Source organism: Phascolarctos cinereus, unplaced genomic scaffold, assembly GCF_003287225.1.
Source record: "Phascolarctos cinereus isolate Bilbo 61053 unplaced genomic scaffold, phaCin_HiC Scaffold_726;HRSCAF=1367, whole genome shotgun sequence".
Lineage (NCBI taxonomy): Eukaryota > Metazoa > Chordata > Mammalia > Diprotodontia > Phascolarctidae > Phascolarctos > Phascolarctos cinereus.
This window is the reverse complement of record NW_027556098.1, coordinates 35221563-35244806: the sequence shown is the minus strand read 5'-3', so window position 1 is coordinate 35244806 and position 23244 is coordinate 35221563. Positions and strand designations below refer to the sequence as shown.

Genomic DNA, 23244 nt, shown 5'->3' with positions numbered 1-23244 from the left:
TCATGAGGACAAGGACTTTGTCATCTGCATTTTTCCTTTTTTCCAGTAAATAGCATAGTATAATTGAATCTGTAAAATAAAATTTAATAACAGCAATGATGGCAATTATAAAATACCCATCTTTCCTACTTCACAAGATTTTTATGAGATTAAGTTATATAATGGATTTTAAAATGCTTTGCAAAGCTAAGTGTTACATGCAACGTAAGGAATCATTACTATTACCAATAATATTGTCACTAATAAATAGTTTACTCCAACCTACCCCTTCTTGGAGGTGGGAGGTCCATAGGTGTTACACATTGCACATGTTTTTAAATTTTTTCAACACACAGAAATTCTAGAGAAAAACATTTAGGGAAATTACGCAGGTAATTCAGCAGGAGGTGCTGTTCCTAAGTTTGTATAAACCTGAAAACCTGATGCAGTGTAGCTGTGAGGATATAGTTTTGCAGAAGCTTATGGAATTGAGATCCTTGACATATGTAGTAGGTGGAATTCTGCTAGACTTCATACTAGCAATGGATGCTGGGGCAAAGGAACACAGCCTAGGTCATCATTTGTGCTGACTTTTTTTTCCTTACTGAAAAATACTCTTTGTCATGTGGGATGGTATTTGGGGAAAGGGAAGGAATACATAGGATACTATAATAATGAAAAAAAGAAAATATCAATAAATATATGTGAAAATAAATAGTTCAGATGAAATTCTACTGCATCAAGGATTTTTGAACTCAATAAAGAGCAAAATTTTAAGGATGAACCATCTAGAGTCACCTGAAGAATAAATCTGGCCAATGGCAGCTTGCTGGCACAGTGGATAGACCACCGGCTCTGGAGTCAGGACAACCCGAGTTCACATCCGGCCTCAGACCAGACACTTGACACTTACTAGCTGTGTGACTCTGGGCAAGTCACTTAACCCAAATTGCCTCGCCAAAAAATAAATAAATAAATAAATAAAAATAGTAAAGAAGTATTTAGATAAATTGATGGATGATGAAATCATAATGGAAGACATAGATTTAAAGCTAGATAAGACCTTAGAAGTCACTGAATCCAATTGCTTCCCTTTTTTTTTAAAGAATGAGTAACCTGAAGCCTAGGAAATTAAGTAACTTGGAGGGAGGGAGACAGAGGGAAAGAGAGAAAGGGTGAGGAAGAGGGAAAAGAGAGGGGGAAGAAGAGGGACAGAGACAGAGACAAAGGATTTGAACCCAGGTCTTCCTGAGTCCAATGTCTACTTTCTACCCAGCTACACCATGCTACTTGAAGAACTTTGCAAATTCAAAGTCTACTGGAGCTTCACTATATGGTGTCCCATCATACTATGGAATCTAGTATTGTGGGGGTCCGTGGTGGATATTCCTAATACATACCTGTTCGTGGATTTATAAGACCACTTTGTAGCATGGGATCATAGATGTAGAGATAGAAGGGACCCCAGAAGCTCATCTAGTCCAACCTCCTCATTTTTCAGATAAGGATACTGAGACCCAAGGAGTCTAAGAAAATTGCCCAGGGTTATATTAATAGTAGATGTCAAAGCCAGGACTTGAACCCCGGCCCTCTGACCCTAGAGTCAGTGCTTTTTTAAAGTTATTCTAATAAACTTGCTTCCCTTTGCGTCAAGCAGGCTCATGTAGCATTTATTTTTGACATCCCAGTATCCCTGGAGATCTCGAAACACCCTCACAAGCACTTCTTTTGCTACCCCAGAGAGACGATGCGTTACTAGGACCTTCCTAGTGTGAAGGCAGTTATATTAACAGAAGGTGGGTTCTTTTCTGATCTGAACAAAAGAGCAGACTGTCTTGGCCTTGGTGTAGAACCTATCAGACTAAGAGTTAACCAGCTCAGGTCCTCAGAGATGAGGCTCCCTGCTCCCATCAGGCAGATGCAAGGTCAATGACAAACATGCCAAGGAAGTCAGAGTTGCTTTATTTTTCTTGTGAGCAGGTCAAATAAAACACTGCTGATGCTCCATTTATCTGGGGCGACAAGCAAACACTTGGCAGCCGTGGAGAGCATACATTGGAATCTGGCACAGCTGTCAGCCTGCTGACTAATCACTTCATCCCCAAGTTAATGCAGCACCAGGTTTCAAGCACCCTTTCATCTTGCAGAGCCAGGCCTGCCACACTCTGACCGAGGAAGCCATTAATACCTGGATTACCTTCCCTTTATTTCATTTTTGCAGACCCTCCCAGCAGGAGAGCAGTTACACCAGTGGGTTCATCTAGTTTTTTGTCATTTGGATACTGCCTTGAGATAGAGACAGACACGAAGACAAAGAAGACAGACAGAGACAGAAAAGTGACAGAAGAGAGAGGAGGGGGCAGAGGGAGACAGACAGACTCAAAAGTGTTCTGCTTTGGAGATTATTTTTATTTTGTGATTTTTTTTTATACTTTGGCATCACTGAGGGAAACCATGTACCATGCACCTGCATGGAGGACTGGCGTGGTTTTGGTCAGCAGTGGGCACACAGAGCTTACACAGGCTACTTAAGCAACTTTCAAGGACAGTGTTAAAATAGAGGTGGAGTCTCTCTATGAACTCCGGTTCCTGGCAGTGATACTTTATTAGCTGTACTGAGCAGAGGTGGCATGCCTAAGCTAATGCACTCTTTTCACGGAAGCATTATATATTGTGACAGGCCAAACAACCTCCAGGGCTCTCACCCATCATGACTCCCATTTCAGATCTCATCCATTACGTGAATGAGGTATGAAAACATTTCTCTGTTTCCCAAAGATATTAATAGACTCATGGGAACAGTTCCATCTCCAGGAAGAGAACAGAGGGATCCAACCCATTTAACGACCTCAGTTCAGGACTGACAGCGATGGCAGGGGTTGTTATCTGTTTTGGCTTTTCAAAAAAACAAATTCTCAAACTCAATAGCGGCTGTTTTAGAAACAGGGATGCCAGAAAGACAATTCTTAAAGTAAAAAAAGTCACACACTCGGATGTAAAATAGATGATTGTTATCTTATTCACCGTGACTGGCAATGAGTCAAGAACCTACCTGAAGAACTATTCTGAGCAAAATCAGAGATTATTTTGGCAGCTCCCAGATAGTTGGAGATTTCTTCCTTTGTTCTTTCATTCATGAAGGGCCCATCTCCATGTGCCCCATATGAGATACTGTTCAACTAAAATGATACTGTTCAAATAAAACATCAGTCTATATGACATCCAGAGCTCAAAAAAACAGATTTAGAGGTAATTTCTTCTCTATAAAACCAGTGAAGCCTGTGTACCCACATCCAGAAAAGGTTAAGAAGTTAGGCTAACTACTTCACTCCAGTGGCAGGGCAGGGGAGGGAAAATTTTACAATCTGTACCTTCATCTAGTAGGCAAGAAGATATATATTGAGAGATATAGATATATACACATACATATATATAAAATATATATCCATACAGCTATATAAATACAATGTATTTGTAATACATAAAATTATATATTTATATAGTATATATGGTATATATTTATGTATATATACATATAGACATGTCTTGTATGTGTGTATATATGTACATATATACACATATGTATAGTTCGAAAGTTCATGAGCCCAAGAAGGCTTTAGCACAAGTTGTACATATTCCCTGTGGTGGTGAATAAGCCAACTCCCTGAGTCTAAAGAAGGCAGAAATTATAAGTCAAATAGGTACATGAGCTTGAGAATAAATTATTTATTGACATTCAGCATGCTACAAAACTGAAACACAGGAAACAACTTAAGCCCTACCAGGTAGAGCTGACCATTTCAAGTGTCTGACAGTGATTGAGCATTTGGAGGTCTAAAGTTGTTTAAAAGTGTTTAATTCCCACATAGGACACTTCTTCCTTGCACTGTTAAGAGTATGCAAATGCACCAAATGGATTAAGGAGAATTAGTAGATTCTTATGTCTGTAATGGCTAAATTTTAAGATATCCTAGGAGCATGAGATGAAATATAAGCCATGCTTCATCTCTAAGTTTGGAGTTTTCTCTGTTAAAAAAAAAATCGTTTTTCTGCCAGATGTAGCATATTCTGCTTTCTTGTGACCTCCCCTTGGGGTACAAGGTATTTTCAGGACATTGGGGATCTATGTTGCCCAAGGCTTCTTTAAGGTCCAATTCTCTTTCCACTCTGGTTCACCCTTAACTCCAAAGTAAATGAGGTACGTTCTCTTACTTCTTCCCCTTACTGTTGACCTATTGCCAGTTTACCTCCTCTGGGCCTCTGGGCTTCCCTTTTTATTGCTAAAGATATCAGCTTCCCCACAGGGGTTAATGCTAGGGGTAGAAATTGGTTCCCAACGATGCAGGAAGTGAATATTAATTTTTAGAAATATCAACTTTTATGTATAGTAGCACTTTTACATTTTACCTACTTCTTAGGGTTGGTAGCTTTAAAAAAAAAGACTTTTTTACATAATGGACTTTTTGCATTACTTTTACATAATTAAGTCCTGGTTTTGTCAGAAGATCCAGTTGATGAACATGCCAACTCTTGGCAGTGCTTTCCTAGGAAACATTAAGTGTAGCCAAATACTCTGCTTTAGTAACAATAACTTTACTTCTATATGGTACATCTCACGTGTAATTTCCTCTCTAGATTCTTTCTTTTCTTTTTTAAAGTTTTAAAATTTATTTTAAACTTAAATACAAAATAAGAAAAGAAAAAAACATTGCCATGTACACAGCAGAATGAAAGGATTCAATATAAAGCAATAAATTTCCATTTCAAGAAAACCTATATAATAAATTCTACACATTGTTTTCAAAGCTGTCCAGCTTCCTCGTAGGTTTTCTTTTGTTCTCTGCTGTGTACTTTTTAACCTAATTTTTTCCCCTCCTCCTCACCCTGAAGACTACAATTAAAGCCTACACACACACACACGCACACACACACACACACACACACACTAAATACATATATACATACACATATATAGATATCTATAAACATACACATAGATACACATATACACCCATACACATGTATGTAAGACCGTAATATGCTATCTACATCTCTGAAGGTGGATAGCATCTTCCTACATACATGCAAGTCTTTCCATGTTTTTCCAAATCAACCAGTTCATCATTTCCTATACCACAGCAATATTCTAACTTCATCACATTCTATCTGAGAGATTGTCCATGAAAGTTTTTAGTTTTTTTCCCAATTTTCTGCAATCCTTCCATTCTTGGTTGCATAGGTTTTATTTATATAAGAACATTTTAATTTAAAATAATCAAAATTATCCATTTTACATTTCAACAATGCTAATGCTCTCATCTTATAATATGGTTTAAGGTCTGATACTACTGAATCTATTTCCTTCCCATCTTCCCCTCACCCCCCAGTTTCTTTGAAGTTCCTGACCTTTTGTCCTTCTGAATGAACTGTTACTATTTTTTCTAACTCAGTAAGATTTTTTTTAGTATTTTTATTTGAATGGCATTATATAAATAGATTAGTTAGGCAAAATTGTAATTTTTTATTATATTGGCTTTACCTATCTATGAACAATAAATATCATTCAATTATTTATATCTAACTTTATTTATATAAAAGTGTTTTATGTTAATAATTGTGTATTTCCTGTGTCTGTTTTGGCAGATACACTCTCAGATATTTAATAATGTCTAGTTATTTTTAATGGTATAAAACAATATTGAATAATGTGACTGACATAGTATAGTTTCTCTATTTTTCTCTTTTGATTAAATCTATTTTAGCTTTAATTTTGTCTGAGATCATGATCAGTATCCCTGCTTTTTTTTTTTACATATTAAATTCTACTTCTGACCTCAGGAGTATGTATCTCTCATTTTTTGTAGCATTTCCTGAAAGCAACGTATTGTTGAATTCAAATTTTTAAACTGCTTTCATTTTCCATTTTATGGGTAAATTTATCCCATTCACATTCTAATTACTTGTATATTTTCCTCCTTCCTATTTTTCCTCACTATCCTTCTCACCCTATTCCTATCCCTCCTCATTCCTTTGCTTTAGTTCTACCTGCTACCTTGCCCTCCTATTCCTTAACCTTCCCTCCCCTTATCCTCTCCCTTCTCCCTATCCTCTTATCCCCTTTTTTCTTTCTGAATTTAGAAGACTTTTGTATTTTTTTAGATATATATGGTGGTCCCTCTTTAACCCATTCTCAATGAGAGTAAGGTTTTCACACTATCCACCTTCCACCCTACTAGCATCTTCTGTATCATTTTTTCCCCTTTTTTGCCTCATTTATGTGAGATAATTGTTCCTTTTTCTCTCTCCCAAACATTTTTATTTTTTTAGAATCACCCTATAGTATTCATCCTAGCCCAAGTCTCTCTTTCAAACTACCTAAATAAAAATGACAGTCATAAAAAAACTAATAAAATTTTCATATATAAGAATTAAAAAATTTGACCTTATTGAGTCTGTTATAATTGGTCCTTAATGTTTACTTTATATTTCTCCTGGATATTATATGTCAAATTTTCCCTTAAGTTCTGCTGTTTTTGTCACAAACACCTGAAAGTCTTTCAGCTCATTAAATATTCATTTTTTTTTTTCATTTGGGATTATATTTTGTGGGGTAAGTTACCTTTGGTGTTAACCCCAGCTCTTTTGCTCCATAAAATGTAGTATTCTAAGACCTATGGTCTTTCAATGTAGCAGCTGTTAAGTCTTGTGTAATCCTTATTGTAGCTTCATGATATTTAAATTGGTTTTTTCTTGTTGCTTCCAATATTGTCTCCTTAATCTGGGAGCTTTGAAACTTGGCTGTTCCTGTAAGTTTTCCTCCTGGGATCCCTTTCAGGTGATGATAGGTGGATTTTTTTATTTCTGCTTTGCCTTCTTGTTCTAGAACTTAAGGGTAATTTTCCTTGATAATTTCTTGTAATAATGTATCAAGATTCTTTTTTAATCATACTTTTCAGGAAGTCTGACTATTCTTATATTATTTCTCTTCAATCTGTTCTCCAGATCAGTTGTTTTCTGATGAGATGTTTCACATTCTCTTCTATTTTTTCATTCTTTTGATTTTATTTTATTATTTCTTTGTGTCTTAGAACATCATTAGCTTCCTTTTGCCCAGTTCTAGTTTTCAAGGAATTATTTTCTTCCTTAAGTTTTTGCCTCTCCAGATTCTTTATCGGCTACGTTTTCTTTCTGCTTTGTCTTGCATTCTAATTATTTTGTCTTTATCTTTCCCTTGTATCCCTCGTGCCTAGCACAGTGCCTGGTACCTAGTAGTCACCCCTTTAATCAATTAACTCCAGTAGTTCAGAATCAAATATAAAATCTTCTGTTTGTCTTTCAAAGTACATCATAATTTGACCCCTTCCTACCTTTCCAGTCTTCTTACACTTTACTCTCTTCTATATACTGTGTTCTAATGAGACTAGCTTCCTTGACTTCCATCTCTTGACCCTGGGCATTTTCACTGGCTGTCCCCCCACACCTGGAATTCTCTGTCTCCTTGCTTCCCTGGCTTCATTCATATTCCAGTTAAAATCTCATCTTTTGAAAGAAACTCTTCCTGATCCTTCTTGTTGCTAATGATTTCCCTCTAACAATGTTTTCAACTTGTCCTTTCTGTTATCTTGTTTGTACATAATTGTTTGTATGTTACCTCCGCCATAGGACTGTGAGTTCCTTGGGATCCAGAACCTTTTTGTGGGGGGGGGGGGTTGTTTTGTTTTGTTTTTACCTTTCTTTGTATCTCCAGCACTTAGCACAGTACCTGGCACATAGCAGGATCTCAATAAATGCTTATTGTCTTGACTTAATAAAGGTATATTAGATTAAAATTTTAACCCAAACAAGGTATGCTAAGTATCAGTTCTATACTTGTAAAGGAAAATGCAAAGACACACAAGAAACAGTACTACAGGGAAAAGATACAGGATATATCTGTTCATTTTCCTGAAAGGAAAAGCCAACATATAAAAATAATAAGAAAATGATAAAATAGGCCAAAAGAAGTGTAGCTATTTAATACCACCAGTTATGAGATTTCAGTTATCACACCTTTCACAGAAGGTATGATAATATCTGAGTGAATTGTCCTGGGCCTCAATTTCTTTACCTGCAAAATGGAGACATTGGATTATATGTTCTCAAAGGGCCCTTTGAGCTTTGACATTCTATGATTCCCAGCCTTTTGCTCAAATAAATAAAATATATTTTTTTAAATCATTCAGTCTGTATTCAGCTATGAAAATTCAGAGAATATTGGCATGTGTTGTCTCCTTTCATGGTCATCCCTAATGAAATCTCCAGTCCTTTCCTCTGGATTTGCCTTCTTTACTCCCACTATTGCACTGCATTTTTTGGATGTAGATCTGAAATAGTGCAGTTAGTGACTTGGAATGTTTGATTATTTGCAGCCCTGGCTTCCCTTGGTATTTCCTCACTGTCATTTCCATCCTGGGACATTTTGGACTAGCATTCCACTCTTTTTTTTCCCTCTTGTTTGGGCTATGAAGGGATTCGGCTTTATGTCATCATGTAGCTGGAATCTTCTTCATATACAGTTTAAATAAATTTATCCAGACATTTTTAGCAATGCTCACTGAAAATAGAAATCTCTTTCTTGCCAGCATTCTCACAATTCTTAAATTTCAGGCCTTTTTTGGCTTTCTAATTATTTTGTGTATCTCTCAGGCTGTATTAATTTGGTATAGTTCCGTAGTGTGTCATTGGGATTTTTTACGTGTTTTTTTCTTCATCCTTTGGGTAATCTCTTCCAAAGGATCAATATAATTGAAGGAAGGAAGCAGCATAGTAGAACACAAGACTTAAGAGTCAGAAGACCTGGGTAGCTAGGTGACACAGTAGATAGAGCACTGGCCCTGGAGTCAGGAGGACCTGAGTTCAAATCTGGCCCCAGACCAAACACTTGACACTTACTAGCTGAGTGACCCTGGGCAAGTCACTTAACTCCGATTGCCTAATAAATAAATAAAAATTTTTTAAAAGACTTACAGGGAATTCCTCTAATATTCTGGAGGCCTTCCTCTGTTATTGGGTTTTTTTAATAACCAAAATAGTATGAAACTTAAATAAGAATGTGTGCATACTATATTTTGTAATATAAAACACTATACTGATGTAAACTATGTATCACCAGCCTCTTTTCATGGTTGGTATGTAAGATTTTTTTTTTCAAAGACCACTGACACCAGGGCTATAGGTAGAATTAGGGAATCTAGGAAAATTTTGGGAGGTACAATGATATTAACTCTCTTTTTTTAAGCACACAACTCACAACAGTAAAGAAGGTAAATTCTATGGAAAATAAACAGAATAATAAATTATATATATATATATATGCAAAATAAATAAAATTAAAAAATAAAACAGAAAATAAAACTCTTTTTGAACTCTCTGATGAGCAACTCACTTCCAATGATTGATCTAAATCCTAGCCACTTGAAGTATCAAATATGTAGGCTTTTCTCTTGCTTTAGATTGTGGCAGATGACCTTGAATGATGTTTTTAATTGCCCCTAGCAGGGAGTCCTAGGTCCAGGAAAGATCCAAAAAACTTCAGTTGAGGTTTCCATAGTTGGGTTTGGTTTTCACCAAAGGCAAAAGTGTTAAAGGTTCACCCTGGCTAATGGAAGACAGTTATTCCTACAGGGCAACCCAGCTCAGTAATATAGTACCAAACCAGAGACTTCCTCTTACTGTCATTCCTTTGTCCACCTATCTTGTTGGCCTTCAGCCATGGAAAAGATTGGTCCCTGGTTAGTCTACTACTTTAGCAGAGTTCCCATCACAAGCTCTAGATTCAGATATGGTGACCACAAGCCTTGATTCCTTTCCTGATTGAACACTCTCCATTAGTTTAGAAGCTTGTGAAACACCAGATTTCTCCCTAATTAGCTTTCTTAAACATTATTCAAATCAATCAAGAATGTCAACAGTTTTAGCTAGTTACTGACCCCACCTAAGGTGCAAGAGACTGTACTTCTCTATCTTCTAGCATGTATTTCCCTAGGCAAGCTCTACTCAGTGGGATAAGGGAAGGGGATAAGATACCAGTACCCCTACATTTATATTTCTCTTTGGCAGGAGTTCAGTTTTCAGGCTGTTTCCAATTTATCTTTTACTAAAGTCGGTACTTGGGCCACTTTTCAAGTCTTGCAACATAAATTTTTCAGTTCCGTAAACCTCTTAAATTTTTACCTGATGGTGAGTATGGTTAAAAACAACAACAACAACAATTAAAATAAAAAACATTGTTTCTCTCATCCATTGTTTTCCCATAGGGGAAAGTGAAAGGAAGGTAGTAAGCACTTATAGAGTGCCTACTATGGGCCACATACTGTGCTAAATGCTTTATAAATATCTCATTTGATAGTCTTTCCATTTTACCAGTTATGATCTATGTCTCAGTATACCTTCTTATATAGCTCCTAATCCATTATGTGAATTCAGACTCCTCCATTTAATATTAGTCCGGTAGGAATGGCTGAATCAGCAGGTAGAGCTTATTGAAATTTTAGAGGATTTAAACCCCTGATCTTTAGCTCCATGTTCTCAAAGGAGTTAACATATGTAAAGTCCTTGGCAAACCTTAAAGCGTTATTTAATTTAGAGGAAGCTAGGTGGCCCAGTATATGGAGCACTAGATTTGGAATCAAGACCTGAGTTCAAATGTGACCTCAGACATTTACAAGTCATTTAACCTCTGTCTGCCTTAGTTTCCTGAGCTCTAAAAAAAGGGGGGGAATTAATAACAGCACCTACCTTCCAGGGTTGTTGTGAAGATGAAATCAGATATTTGTAAAATCCTTTTCAAGCTTTAAAACACTACACAAATTCTAGTTATTATTATTGTTGACCTTGATCTTTGATCTCTGAGTTAGTACACAGTTGCAGCACCTCAAATTTTCTTCCACACTCCTTTATAAGGTAAACACTAGATTTCGTAAGAAGACTTGAGTTTGAATACTTACTAAGAAGTTATTAGTTCATTTTTCTCACCTACAGAATGGGAATAATAACATGTAGAAGATGCATGTTCTTGTGTCTCCTCAATAAAGTTAAGCCCTTATAAGATTAACCCCTTGTCAAGGTTAACACCTTATCAATAAGGTAAACATGAATAAGACCTTTATTCAGACAGGGATGGTATCAATCTGATAAGGTAGAAACTTGCCTTTTCCTTTTAACACTGTGTTTGAGAAAGATTGATTAAGTCATGGCTAGATATAAACCTGTGCTATATACAATACTATAATGGGTGTTTTGCTAGCCTGAATATATGAGAACTGAGGGCCTTTTACCTTTTTCTATTTTTTTTTTTGGTGGACACCTAATTGGCAGTCAAATTCGGATACTCTAGGGAAAACCCTTGGTAGAGGCATAAACCAAAGAGTAATTTATGAAACTGAACCAAGACTACGTAAACCTAGAGTTTCACTTCTAGACTGTGGGTTACATTTGTGGGCTTATCCAGTATGTTTTTCAATTGTTGTTGTTCCAAGACATGGTCTACCAGCATTAATAGCCTTGTGCTAGCAGGTAGTAGGTTACATCTCCACAATTTGCAGGGTTTTGTGAAGAAAATATTTTGTAACTTGTAAATGTGAGCTTTTAATATTTAAGAAAGAAGATGCTAAGCCTGAAGAAATCATGTAATACAGTTTGAAATAACATTAGCCTTTTAGGCTGAAGAACTGATAACATTCTTCTTCTGTCCTCTGTTGGGTGTATCACATCAATCATCAAACATTTGAAAGAACCTACAATATGCTAGGCACCATGTTAGATGCTAGGGATGACCCATAAAATAAATAAATAAATAAATCTCCTTTATATAACTGAGTTGCTTGCTTACTTCCAGTGCACAAGAAGTGATTCTTTTTCCCATTAAAATCAGTTCTCAGTGAAATAGTCAAGTTGTCCTTACTAAACTATAGAAAGGCAGGGTTTGGGTTTTATTTTGTTTTTTTGAGAATGAGCACTTTCAGTTGTCACGTTGATTACTTGACCTGGGAATCAGGTTATACGAAGGCAGCCAGAGCAATAACAAATTATTTTGACATCCAGTGGCCCAGTAGATAAGAGTGCTGGGCCTGGAGTCAAGAAGACCTGAGTTCAAATTTGGCTTCAGACATTTAGCTGTGGGAGCCTGGGTAAGTCCACAACCTCTGTTTGCTTCAGTTTCCTCAACTGTAAAATGTGTAAAATAAATAGTACCATCAAACTCACAGGGTTGCTATGAGATAATATTTATAAAAAAAAAACATTTAGCACAGTGCCTGAAAGTACTACATAAAAATACATATTCTTCTTCCTATCCATGGAAAGCTTCAGAAAATATCCCAAGGGCAAGCACCACTTAGTGTGATGGAGAGGCTACAGTGCATGATCCTATTTAGGTAGAGAGACAGAAATCCAGGAATGCAGGCCCCTCTAGGTAAAGACCCTAGAATATTGCAAGGCCCTGCTGGGGGAGGTAATACTTAGTAGGCAGAGTGGCCATAGAAGACCTCATCTGGGATATGGCTACTAGGGAGGAATGAAAACATCTGGTAGCTTGACATAGTTTAACTAAGTATTCTTGCTAATTAGATGCTAGGTTCCATTATTTCTAAACTGATGAGGAATATATAGATGCTATCAGCACCATCTAGGTTTCAGGACCCTGATAAAAAAAAAATTCTCTCTACCCTGAATATATATCTCAACAGGGGACTAAGATTCCCCATGATTCTTATCTTTGTGTCTAGAAGTTTCTGCTTCTCTTGAATTAAAGCATCCCCTCTCTAATGAGGCTTTCACACTTGCCTGGTGATAGGGCATCAGTGACAAGCTTTTTTAAGTTTACAGCTAAGGTGTCAAAATCCCTGAGACTATAGAAAAAACAAGAATACTTTTATTGCTACCCACCCATCTCTTTTAAGAAGAACACATAGTATTTGGATGAATTTTGTTTTGCCAGGGCTTCAGGGGTAAGCTTTTACTATTTTCATTTCCCGCCATGTAAATGTAGTCTGATACTTAAATAACATTGATAAAAGTGGGGGGGGGGGGAGCAAGAGAGAGAGAGAGGGAGAGAGGAAGAGGGAGAGAGAGAGAGAAAGGGAGAGAGGAAAGGAGGAGGGAGGAAGAGGAAGAAGAATAATGTTGTTGGGGTACTGATAGTCAATAAATCAACAAGTGTTTATGGAATATTCACAGAGCATATAGTCAGAAGAAACTGTAGCTTTGTGTAATACATGTGGAATTCCCACTCGATTTAGGCACTGTTGGCATTCCAGCATTTTATAGAATACTGAATAGACGAAAAGCCTTGTCTCCAAATAGCTTTCTAACTAAAATATCAAGATGATCTTTTACTATTTATGCAGGGGTCCAAAATGAGTTAGGCTGCAGGCAGTTCATTTCAAAAAGGTGTGACCCCTCATTCACAGTAGCTTACACTCTGAGGCTATGTTCTTTGAAGATCCATGTTCAGACTGAGCCTGGGCCAGATTCCCAAAAAGACTAGTCTGGCAGCTAAAGAAGGGACATGATGAGCACACAGTTTAGATTAAAATTGGAACTCCCTCAAGCATCAGAGTACTTAGTCAAACAACTCACAAAACCAGTAAAATATTTCTTGAAACCAAAACACAGAAAGCAAACAAACCATCCAAGAGAGAATGTGCGTAAATTGTAGCAGAAGGAATTTAAGCTACATGTAAAGAAGTGTTCCCTGGCGGTCAAGATTGTTGGTTCTGGAAACTGCTTTCCCAGAGATCGGTTAGCAGTTAAAAAGAGACTTTAAATCCTTAAGAGTTATCTTGGTATTGTGGAAAGAGCGCTGGTCTTAGAGGCAGACATTTCTGGGTCTGAGACTTGGCTTTGATACTTACCAGCTTTATAACTCCAGGCAAGTAGTCATTTAATCTCTATAAGCCTCAGTTTCCTTATCTGCAACAGGCAGATAATATTTGCAGTACAATACCCCAGGGTTGTTGTGAGCAAAGTGATTTGTAAACCCTAAAAGTCCTGGATAAATGTGAGCTAGCATTATTTAGGAAAGCTTTAGAAGTAATTCTGGCTAAAGAATTTTTCTACCACGAGTCCATCATTGTGGTCATCAATAAAAATTTTATTGAGAGTCTTCAAGGTTCAGGGCACAAACCTGGGTACTATTCAAGTTGCAAAAAATGTTACACATCTTTTTAGTTTCATAGGAATTTGTAACTCTGTGTCAACATGACACAGAAATAATTGACTCATGCTGTTATTTCACTCAATTAAAAAAAAAAAGATTGGTCAAACCAATTCTTTGGCATCTTATATACAAAGCAATCATCTGATTGCATTTTTTTTCACTTTTCAATTTATAATTTAATTGTTGGGTACACATACTTTAAAGTACCCTGTCCTGAAGGGCTTTTTTTTTAATCTTCTTGATTCTGTAGCTAGGAATCCCTTGTGGCTTAGTGAATTTCTTTTTGTTTCTCACTGTATAAAGACTAAGGTTACTGTTGTCCTCATCAGCTAACTGGGTCATGCCAGTCATCCTCCAGGACAGCCTCCCTGCTGGACTTGAACCTGCTCAGTTCATGTAATGGTGACAATGATAATAGTACTTGGTATTTCAATTGCATTCTATTCAGGTGAATTATGAAAAAGGTCCCTCAAATTTCTTTCTTCTTTTTTAATATATTTTTTTTAAAGCAAGCCAGTTTGTCCATGTAGATAAACTTCCTAACTTGAGGAATTAATTTTTGGCAACATATATTTCACATTTTAGATTCTGCCCACCTGGCATCAAATGGTGCTATTACTATGAGATAGTGGCAATAAAAGTAAGGAAATATATTGACTGCCTAATGCATGTCTTGCTGAAAACTTAAAGTATAGTTTTTTAAATCTAGTAAGTCACCCTGGGAGTGGCAGTATCTTACTGAATATACAAAGCATGAATGTACTAATAACTAGCACCATATGTTCTTTTTTTTTTAACTTAAAGCAGTTTGAATGCACTAGTCAATGATCAAAGCCAATATTCATTATCCAGAACCAGTTGAGGTGCTCCTTATTCATCTTGATTTGCCAGTTTTCAGCAACTACATTTCCAAAGTGTGGAAGAGAGACATGCCTCTTCCCTCCGTATCCCTTGAAACTGGGAAGCATTTTTGCCATGTGGCTTTTTCATTGTGGTGGGGACTACTGGCAGAACTCTTAACATGGATTCCAGATGTTCCTGCAGAGTGTAACAATTCTTTTATGACTCCAGCAATAGTAGCCATTTCTATTTAGCTAACAGGGAAGATCGATTTTTAGGTCAGGAGAGAAGAAAGATATATTATAGTCCTTTTATCCTCAAACTTCCCTTACCCTCTGTCTAGAAATTCTGGATTCCTCACTCACCACCAGACACAAATGATGGCCTGGAAATGAAATCATAGCAGCTAGGGAAAAGCATAAATGTACAGATGTTTTCTGATGTTAAAGAAGCTTGTCAGGCACCAGGTATTGACAGTTGCATTTTTGGGAAAGAATCAGAACCATGAAGGCACTCTCAAATGCTGGTTTCCCTTAACCCTTGCGTTAGAAAATTCATCTCTGTTTTCAAATTCTCTATAAGCTGTTTTCTTCCCTTGTCCTTTTGAGAAAAACAAGACTCTGTTGCTTTAATAACATTCTGATCTGAGATTTATGAATGACTGTTTTTATCTGTTTGGTGGGTCACCATGGCCCAAGAATCCATCTCTACTAAGTCAGCTTTCTGGTGATGAGTCTCTCCATGCATAGCTAGGCTGGCTGGTACTGAGAGAGTAGATTGTACCCTATTCTCTTTGTCTGCATGACCCTACTCAGAGCTTTTCCAGTCTGTAATTCATTGATACTGCCTTCAGAAGTCCAGAGGCACCTCTGTGATGCAGTGAAGGGTGCAGCAGAGATTTGTGGAAATGATAGGTGTCTGTCCTGGTGAAAAATGTCTGCTTCAAAAAGCAAGCTAAAAAAGAGGCCTTTACTTAAAGCAGAGATAGGAAAACAATACACACGCTGACAACAACAATGTAAATGAAAAAGAACAACCACCACAAAAGAATCAAAACTGGATGTTATTAAATTATAAAGAAAAAAATTGGCCCCAAAGATGAGAAATGAGAACACACCTTCCACTACTCCTCTGTAGAGGTTGGGGTCCACAGGTGTGGAACTCTGCATTTGACATTAGACTTTTTTTGATTCATTCACATATTTAAATGAATTTTTTTAACTTCCTCCTTTTCTTTCCCTTTACAAATTCTTTCTAATAAGGGATAGGACTCTGGGAACAGGGAAGAGAAGAGATTAAAAAGGGAAATTTGGGCAATCTATAGAACCAAAAGCTAACAACAAAAATTATTTTTTAAAAGTTTTTTATTTAGTCCAATATGTCATGCACTTTGAACCATAATGTGGATAATTTCCAATTAGCTGGCTATTTATTAACATACAATCCCATACCAGCAACAAGCCACAAGTAAATAGCAAACAGGAGTTTTGCTGACCAAATGACTCTGTGTGTTCCAGGAACTATTGTTTTCTCAGTTTTTAAACTAGTTTTCAAATACACACATTCATTTCTTATTCAATTCAATTAATAAAGGACCTTGAAGATGTCAAATATTTTGTGAGTGCTGAGTGGGTTTTTTTGGCAGGAAAAAAATCTTTGCTTGGGTGTATGTTATTTGAATTTTTATGGTTAATTACCTTTGGAAAGAGTAAATTTTTCCTGTTGTCTTTGAGTACATGATTATGCTGTGGCAAATTTGAGTGTGAATGTGAACATCAAGTATGAATTTTAAAATGCTATTCCTGTAAACTGCTGCATTGGGGTTGAATTTTAAAGGTCTGGAATCTAAAAATGTGCATGCAGTAGGCCTCAGTGCTTCAATAAGGATGCAAAAGAAGCTCATTGTTTGTAGTGGGGACCCTGCTTGTGTGAGGACAGCAGCATCAGACTGAGTGTAGGCAGGAAGATGGGAGGAGACAGGGCTATATAACATGGGTTGGCCCCAGCTTCGAAGAAAACTCAGACATAAAGCAGAGTAAAGAACACGCCAGTTTTTCTAACCACTTTGTTTTTCCTAATCCCTGCTGTGTCTCTGCTTCTCCTTAGCGACAATAATGAAGTAATCAGCAATCATTTCTACACTTTTGGGGGGACATTTCAAGCATTGTTTTTCTCTTCCAGACTTTGAAATGCACCTGAAAAGTCATCCCCCGTGCATCAGCACAACAGAAACGGGCAATTAAAAAAAAAAGTTTCTTCCCTACTAAAATTGACACACATGTAACCAGTGCCCGAATATTAGAGGCATAGACTTCCTGGCCCAGTTTTTTTTTTTTTTTTGTCAAGACGGATTCTACTAACCCTGATTTTTTTTTTTCTTAAGTCCCAATTCCAGATTGTAGGTATGCACATAGCTATGACTGGAGAGCCTTAACAAAAAAAGAACTCGGAGCCGGGTGATGTTTTTGTGTTTGTTTATGTTGTTCTCTTTTCCTCCTCGGTGGGGTTGTCCGTGGGGCTGGCAGCGCGGTGGTTCAGCAGCAGGCCAATAGCGGACCCTCCGGCCCCTCCAGCAAGGGGTCGAGCAGCGGCAGCTCCAGCAGCAGCAGCAGCAGCTCCAGCGACTCGGAAAGCAGCTCCGGCTCGGACTCGGAGAGCGAAAGCAGCTCCAGTGGGAGTGAAGGCAGCAAGCCTTCTCACTACTCCAGCCCAGAGGTAAGGCCTCCCCCCAGTCTTCCCACAGCTCCCGGCTGGTCCCCTCCCTCTGCTTTGGTTCTCCTCTCACCTAAGTGTTTCCATAAGGCCAGACCCTGTCTCTTTCCTCCCCAAGTCGTCCCAGACCCTCCATCCAGGCTTGGCCCTAATGAAAGGAGCTATCCTAGGCCAAATCCCCTCATTAGGAAAAGGACTTTATTTCTCAGTTAGGCAAGCATTGTTTTCAATCACTTTCCCTACTCTTCCCCCATCCCCACTGTTGTCCTGAGGAAAGGGCCTGCATTTGAAGCATGAGGACTGTTGCTCTTTGTCCCTGGGATATCCATCCTGGCTTTCTCTTGTTGCCAGGTATTCAGGGAACCCAGCAGATGAAGGATAACCTATGGATCGAGTCACACTAGGGGTCAACTGAGGCAATAACTAGATAGGAAAGCTCATGGCCTGATAAGTGTGACCATATATAAATCACAGAGAAAGGGGGTTTTATGGATTAGACATGGCTATGGCCTCACCTTTTTGCAGTTTGTCACGGGTTAGGAAGACAGAGACAGCTATAAATATTAACAAAAAAACAAAAAACAAAATAAAACCCCACATTTTCTTAGTTGTGTTTTCTTTGTGAAGATATAAAAAGAAAAATTAGCATCAACCTACAAATAATAATAAAACCTTTTATTGCCATGATGAGTATCTTTGGAGAAGATCTAGGTGCCTCATATAATGACATTATAAAGCTCCAATAAAAATCATTGCAATTCCTATGTTAAAGTGGAAAGAGAAAAACCAACTAGTAATTCAGTGTGAATATTATTGGGGGAGGGCTGAGAACAAATTTCTAGAGTCATGGGACTCTGCAGATAGACTTTGATGTCTAAAGAAGCAATAAAAAGCGAAACTCTACCTTAGTGTAGAAACATGAAATTTGTATGAGTTACATAGTTTCATTTCTAAGATTTTTTTTTTTAACTCCAAAGCTACCTACACCACTTTGGGGATCAAATTTCTAAATAGGCCCATGAAATTGGACCAACAATTGATAACTATGTTAATGTGGTTGAAGTTCTAACCACCTACTATGTAACACTTAGTTAGCTTAGAGGCCATCTAGTGCAACCCCTCACTTACACAAGAGGAAACTGAGACTTGGAGATGTTAAGAGACTTGATTACGGTCACACAGGTAGTATCAGAAGGAGAACTTGAACACAGGACTTCAGACTCCAAAGTCAATACTCTTTTTACTGTGCCACCCTAACCTCACCCACCCACCCCCGTCTCATTTTATGCCCACTTTTATAGTCACAGTTGCCAGGTAAGCTTAGTTAAAATGTGTCTATTTGATGTGTCATTTAAAAGTGGTTTTAGCATTTAGAGAACATTAGAAGCACTCCTTAAGCTCTTTTAGGTGTTCTGGGAGCACCTCTGGGAGCTGCTACTAGGGGATTAGTGGTGTCTTAGGGTAGTATAGGCACTACAATTAGATTTACTAAAGTCATGGATAATTGAGAAAAAATAAGGATTCCCCTCCACTTAGTGCACTTGACTTTGCTTTTCCTAAAGTAAGACTATTACTGTTTATTGAGATATGGCAAGGAAAGTAAATCTTAGAGGAAAGATCTTTGAAACAGATACATCATCTGTTGTTCCTCATTTCTCAGCTCCTTCTATTAACATTGGCTTTTTAGATAATCTCTTACATAAGTGGTTACTCAGGCCATTTTCACTGCTTCTAGCTGGCCCCTTCTTTTCCAGCTATCTTCAGCTCCTCCTTAGATGACATGTTCTCAAGTGGCTCTTCATTTCTTTAGACATGAGCACCTTTCCAATAGTCTGGTTCTGAGCTGTGATAGAAAGAGCAATGGCTATGGAATCAGAGGACTTGTACTGCCTCTCCTGCTTATTTCCTGCGTGACTTTGGAGCAAAACCTTTAGCCTCTCCCAGTTTTTTCATCTGTATAATAAGAAGACTGGACTCTAGGTGATGATCTTTAAGCCATCCAGCTCTAAGTGACTCTAGGAAGATAAAAGATAAAACATGGTCCTTGACCTTGAGCAGCCTATAACCTCATGGATTTAGGGGTGGGGGCAGAAATACACAAACAATGATGTTATAAATGATGCTATCCATACCCTAAGAGAAGTATAAACAAGGTTCTATATGGGGTCTAAAAGAGGGAGAAATTAGATACAGTTGAGGAAATTAGGGATGCTTTCATAAAGGTGATGGCATTTGAGAGGGGCCTTGAAGGCATGTAATATCACTCCCCAGCTGTTTTTAATTCCTCACTCAGGGCCACTCCAGTCACCTAAAGAATGAGAAAAACCCTACATGTTAAAGGAGCTATATACCATTATTATTCCTGCACAATCTGAAATAAAACAAAAACACACAAGGGGAGTTAACGGAGTTCTTCACAGCCTGCTTACAGGGAATAGAACAGACAGCAGGCCTCCAAAGATTAAACAGAAATGTTTTATGTCATAATTTTAGAGGAAAAAAACCAAAGTTTAGTGATAAGAAATGGGTCCATGTCCTGGTAAAAAAAAAAAGTATTAGACACTTTGTGAAATGCATAATGTCCAGGACCTTTCAGTTTTCTGATAAAATTTTAATCTCATACCTCCTGAAATTAGACTGAAAACTTAGCTAAGAAGAGCACAGTTACCATTCTCTTTAAAGTATGTTCTTTCCAAATGTCATTGAGGTAATTACAAAGATTTCAGCTCTCTTGTACATTTCCTCCAGCAACGATGTGGGGTCAATTAACAGAGCATGATTCAAAGAAGCTCCTGACTAAGGAGCTGGATTACAAGTCTCTTTAAAAAAAGATCCCCAAGAGTTAAAGGTACCTGAAGCCAGTTTCCTTTCCTAATAATTTACTCACCTATGAGTAAAAATCTAAGAGTATAAAATTCAGGAACAGCAACATATTAATAATACTCTATCATTTTATAATCTCATTTCTAGTAAATAATGTATAGGTTTGACTAAAAATAAACATTTCTTCTTAGCACACTAGCCTACCCCACCTAAAAAAAAATAATAAATGTACTCTTCCTGTACAGGTGGAATCAATTTATACAAGTTTTTCCCACAAGGAAAAAAAAATGTGGGTGTATTTATTCATTTATATGTCCAAAAGTTATGCTCGTAGACCCAGGGCTGGAAAGAAACTTGGAGGTCATCTAGTCTAGCCACCTGATTTTGTAGATGAAGAAACTGAAGCCCAAGGAAGTTTAATAAGTTTTCACTCAATCAACCAAGCATTTATTAAGTGGCTTCTATGAGAGTCATTGTGGTATAGCTGGCCGTGGAACAGAAAAAACTGAGTTCTTTGACAGAGACTGGCCATGTTGTCCTGAGCAAGTCACTGAACGCTCATTGTTATAGGCAACTCTCAGACTCTAAATTGCTCAGATGTTGATCTGTATTGATAGAATGATTTCACTCATCCAGGAGCTCCTTATCAAATGAAATCATAGGTCCAGTCCTTAAGGCAAGAACTATGCACATAAATTACCTAATTTGACCAAAGTCACACGAATAGTCCATGACAGAGCTGGGATTCAAACCCTGGTGTTCTTATCCCAAATCTAGTGCTCTTTTCATTACAAGATGTAGAGAACATCAGTTTGAGAAGAATTTAGTATTACCTTACAGTATACTCCCCAACAATGCTAAGTATGCATCTCCCTTCTTTACCATAAAGGATGTGATCATAATGTAATGAAACTTGTTTTCATGAAATCACTCTTTATAATCACTGTAGTTACTTCATAGTTTCACCATCAATTCTACTGTGGCTATACAGGTGTTCTGGGGATGAAGTTGCTCCAATTAATGTCAATCAATCAACCAAACACATATTAGGCAATTACTAAGTTCCTGGCATTGGGCTAGACACTGGAAATACAAGCATCATTAGTTATATTTAGCAAGATCCTACTGTAATAATAATAACAATTCCTTTCTACAGTGCTCTAAGTCATGAAACTGCATCAAAATATCATTTGCCCAATCGTCCATTCATAACATCTTATAGAATGTGGTTTCTATGTAACAAACTGCTCCCTAAAGTCATCTTGCCTAACCCTAAACCAGTTAATGGCACTAAACTGATTATACTTTAGAGATGCAAATCAAATCCCCATAACTAACTTAGATCCTAGGGTTGTGTCTTTTTGTACTGCTTTGAAATGTAATTGTTGAGGATGCCATTTCTATCACTGGTAACATCCCAAAGCACAAGAAAAAGAAAAGGATTCATACCCTGAGGTACCGGCATTTATCTCAGTTTACCTGTTTGGAAAAACCCTCTGGACTTGCCTCTTTTTTTTTATGAGTTATTTATAGCTTGAGTTGTTGAAAGCCATTTTATTTTACTGAAACCACCATAGCAAAATGATGTTATGTCCTTGAACTAACATGAAAGAGTCATTGAGCCTCATTTTTCCATAACTGGTGAGTCATCCCATCCGCTTAGTTGCTTCAAGACTCAGTTTTTGGAATTACCTTTAGCCTCCTTCCCATTATCTTATACATCCTCATGTAACTGCTCTCTAGAATATGAAAAAAAGATGTTTTTTCATTCCTATGCCATCTTTTTTTTTTTTTGGTACACACAAAGTTCTATATCACCGTATGATTCACTAGAGGGTCCCATATAAAAAGTAATAGGGATTCATTAAGTTTCCTCTACCTAAAAAGCATTAGGTACTATAGAAGCTATAATACGAGCAGGCAGCATTGCACTTGGTGAGTTTACAATCTCTTTGAGTGATGGCATAAATAGCTAGAGAACAAAACCAAGGCAACACAATAGTTAAGCACTTGGCATTTCAGGACTAGTTTAAATAAAGGTTAAGGTAACTCAAAGTTAGCTACAGAATCACTGTGGAAGACATGGAGTCAAGGGAAGATATCATCTAAGAGCTGACTCTTAAGTCGGAACTTAAAGAATCACAGAATTTGGATTAATAAGACTGAAGGTGGAATTCGTGCCAGGCTAGAAGAATAGATTAACTTGGTACAGGGCTAGTGAAAATGCCCTTAGCAGAGTGACTATGCAGGTCAAATCAATTCAATGCAAAGCTGTTTTGAGCAGTTAGCTAGAGGTTTTAGAAGATAGAAAAGGGGTAGAATATGTAGTACTACCCTTGAAAAGCTTCCAATCTTGATAGAAATGAAATAGAGAACACAAAAGATGACACAATAAGGTGCTAAATAGTTGTTTCTACCTACGTGCCAAGGTGATTGAAGGAGGCTGAGTGGTGTATTTCCCTAAAGTAAGATTACTATCAATTCCAATATATATCTGACATTCTCAAAGGACTAACATTGCCTAAATTGGAGTGCAATGAGAGAGAGAACAGTGTGGGGATAGTTGACGGAAGGTCTTGAATGCCAGCCTGAGAAATCTGAATTGTATTTGGTAGGCAATTTAGGGATCCCATTAGGTTCTTGAGCAAGAAATGGTGTGATGAAAATGGTGTATTGGGAAGATTTCTCTGCTA

General features: G+C 37.4%; 1 protein-coding gene across 4 annotated transcripts in view; it reads left to right on the top strand.

Annotated features, from left to right (window-relative positions):
* Window positions 1–23244, top strand: part of AFF3 (ALF transcription elongation factor 3) — a 658750-nt gene that overhangs the window by 570389 nt on the left and 65117 nt on the right. For all 4 annotated transcript variants that reach the window (XR_013482795.1, XM_020992852.2, XM_078146379.1 and 1 more), the window contains one exon: window positions 17542–17731. Coding sequence is in view for 3 of the 4 variants with exons in the window: in XM_020992852.2 (XP_020848511.1) it covers window positions 17542–17731 (190 nt within the window). In the remaining variant the exon portion in view is untranslated. The remainder of the gene's footprint in view (window positions 1–17541; window positions 17732–23244) is intronic.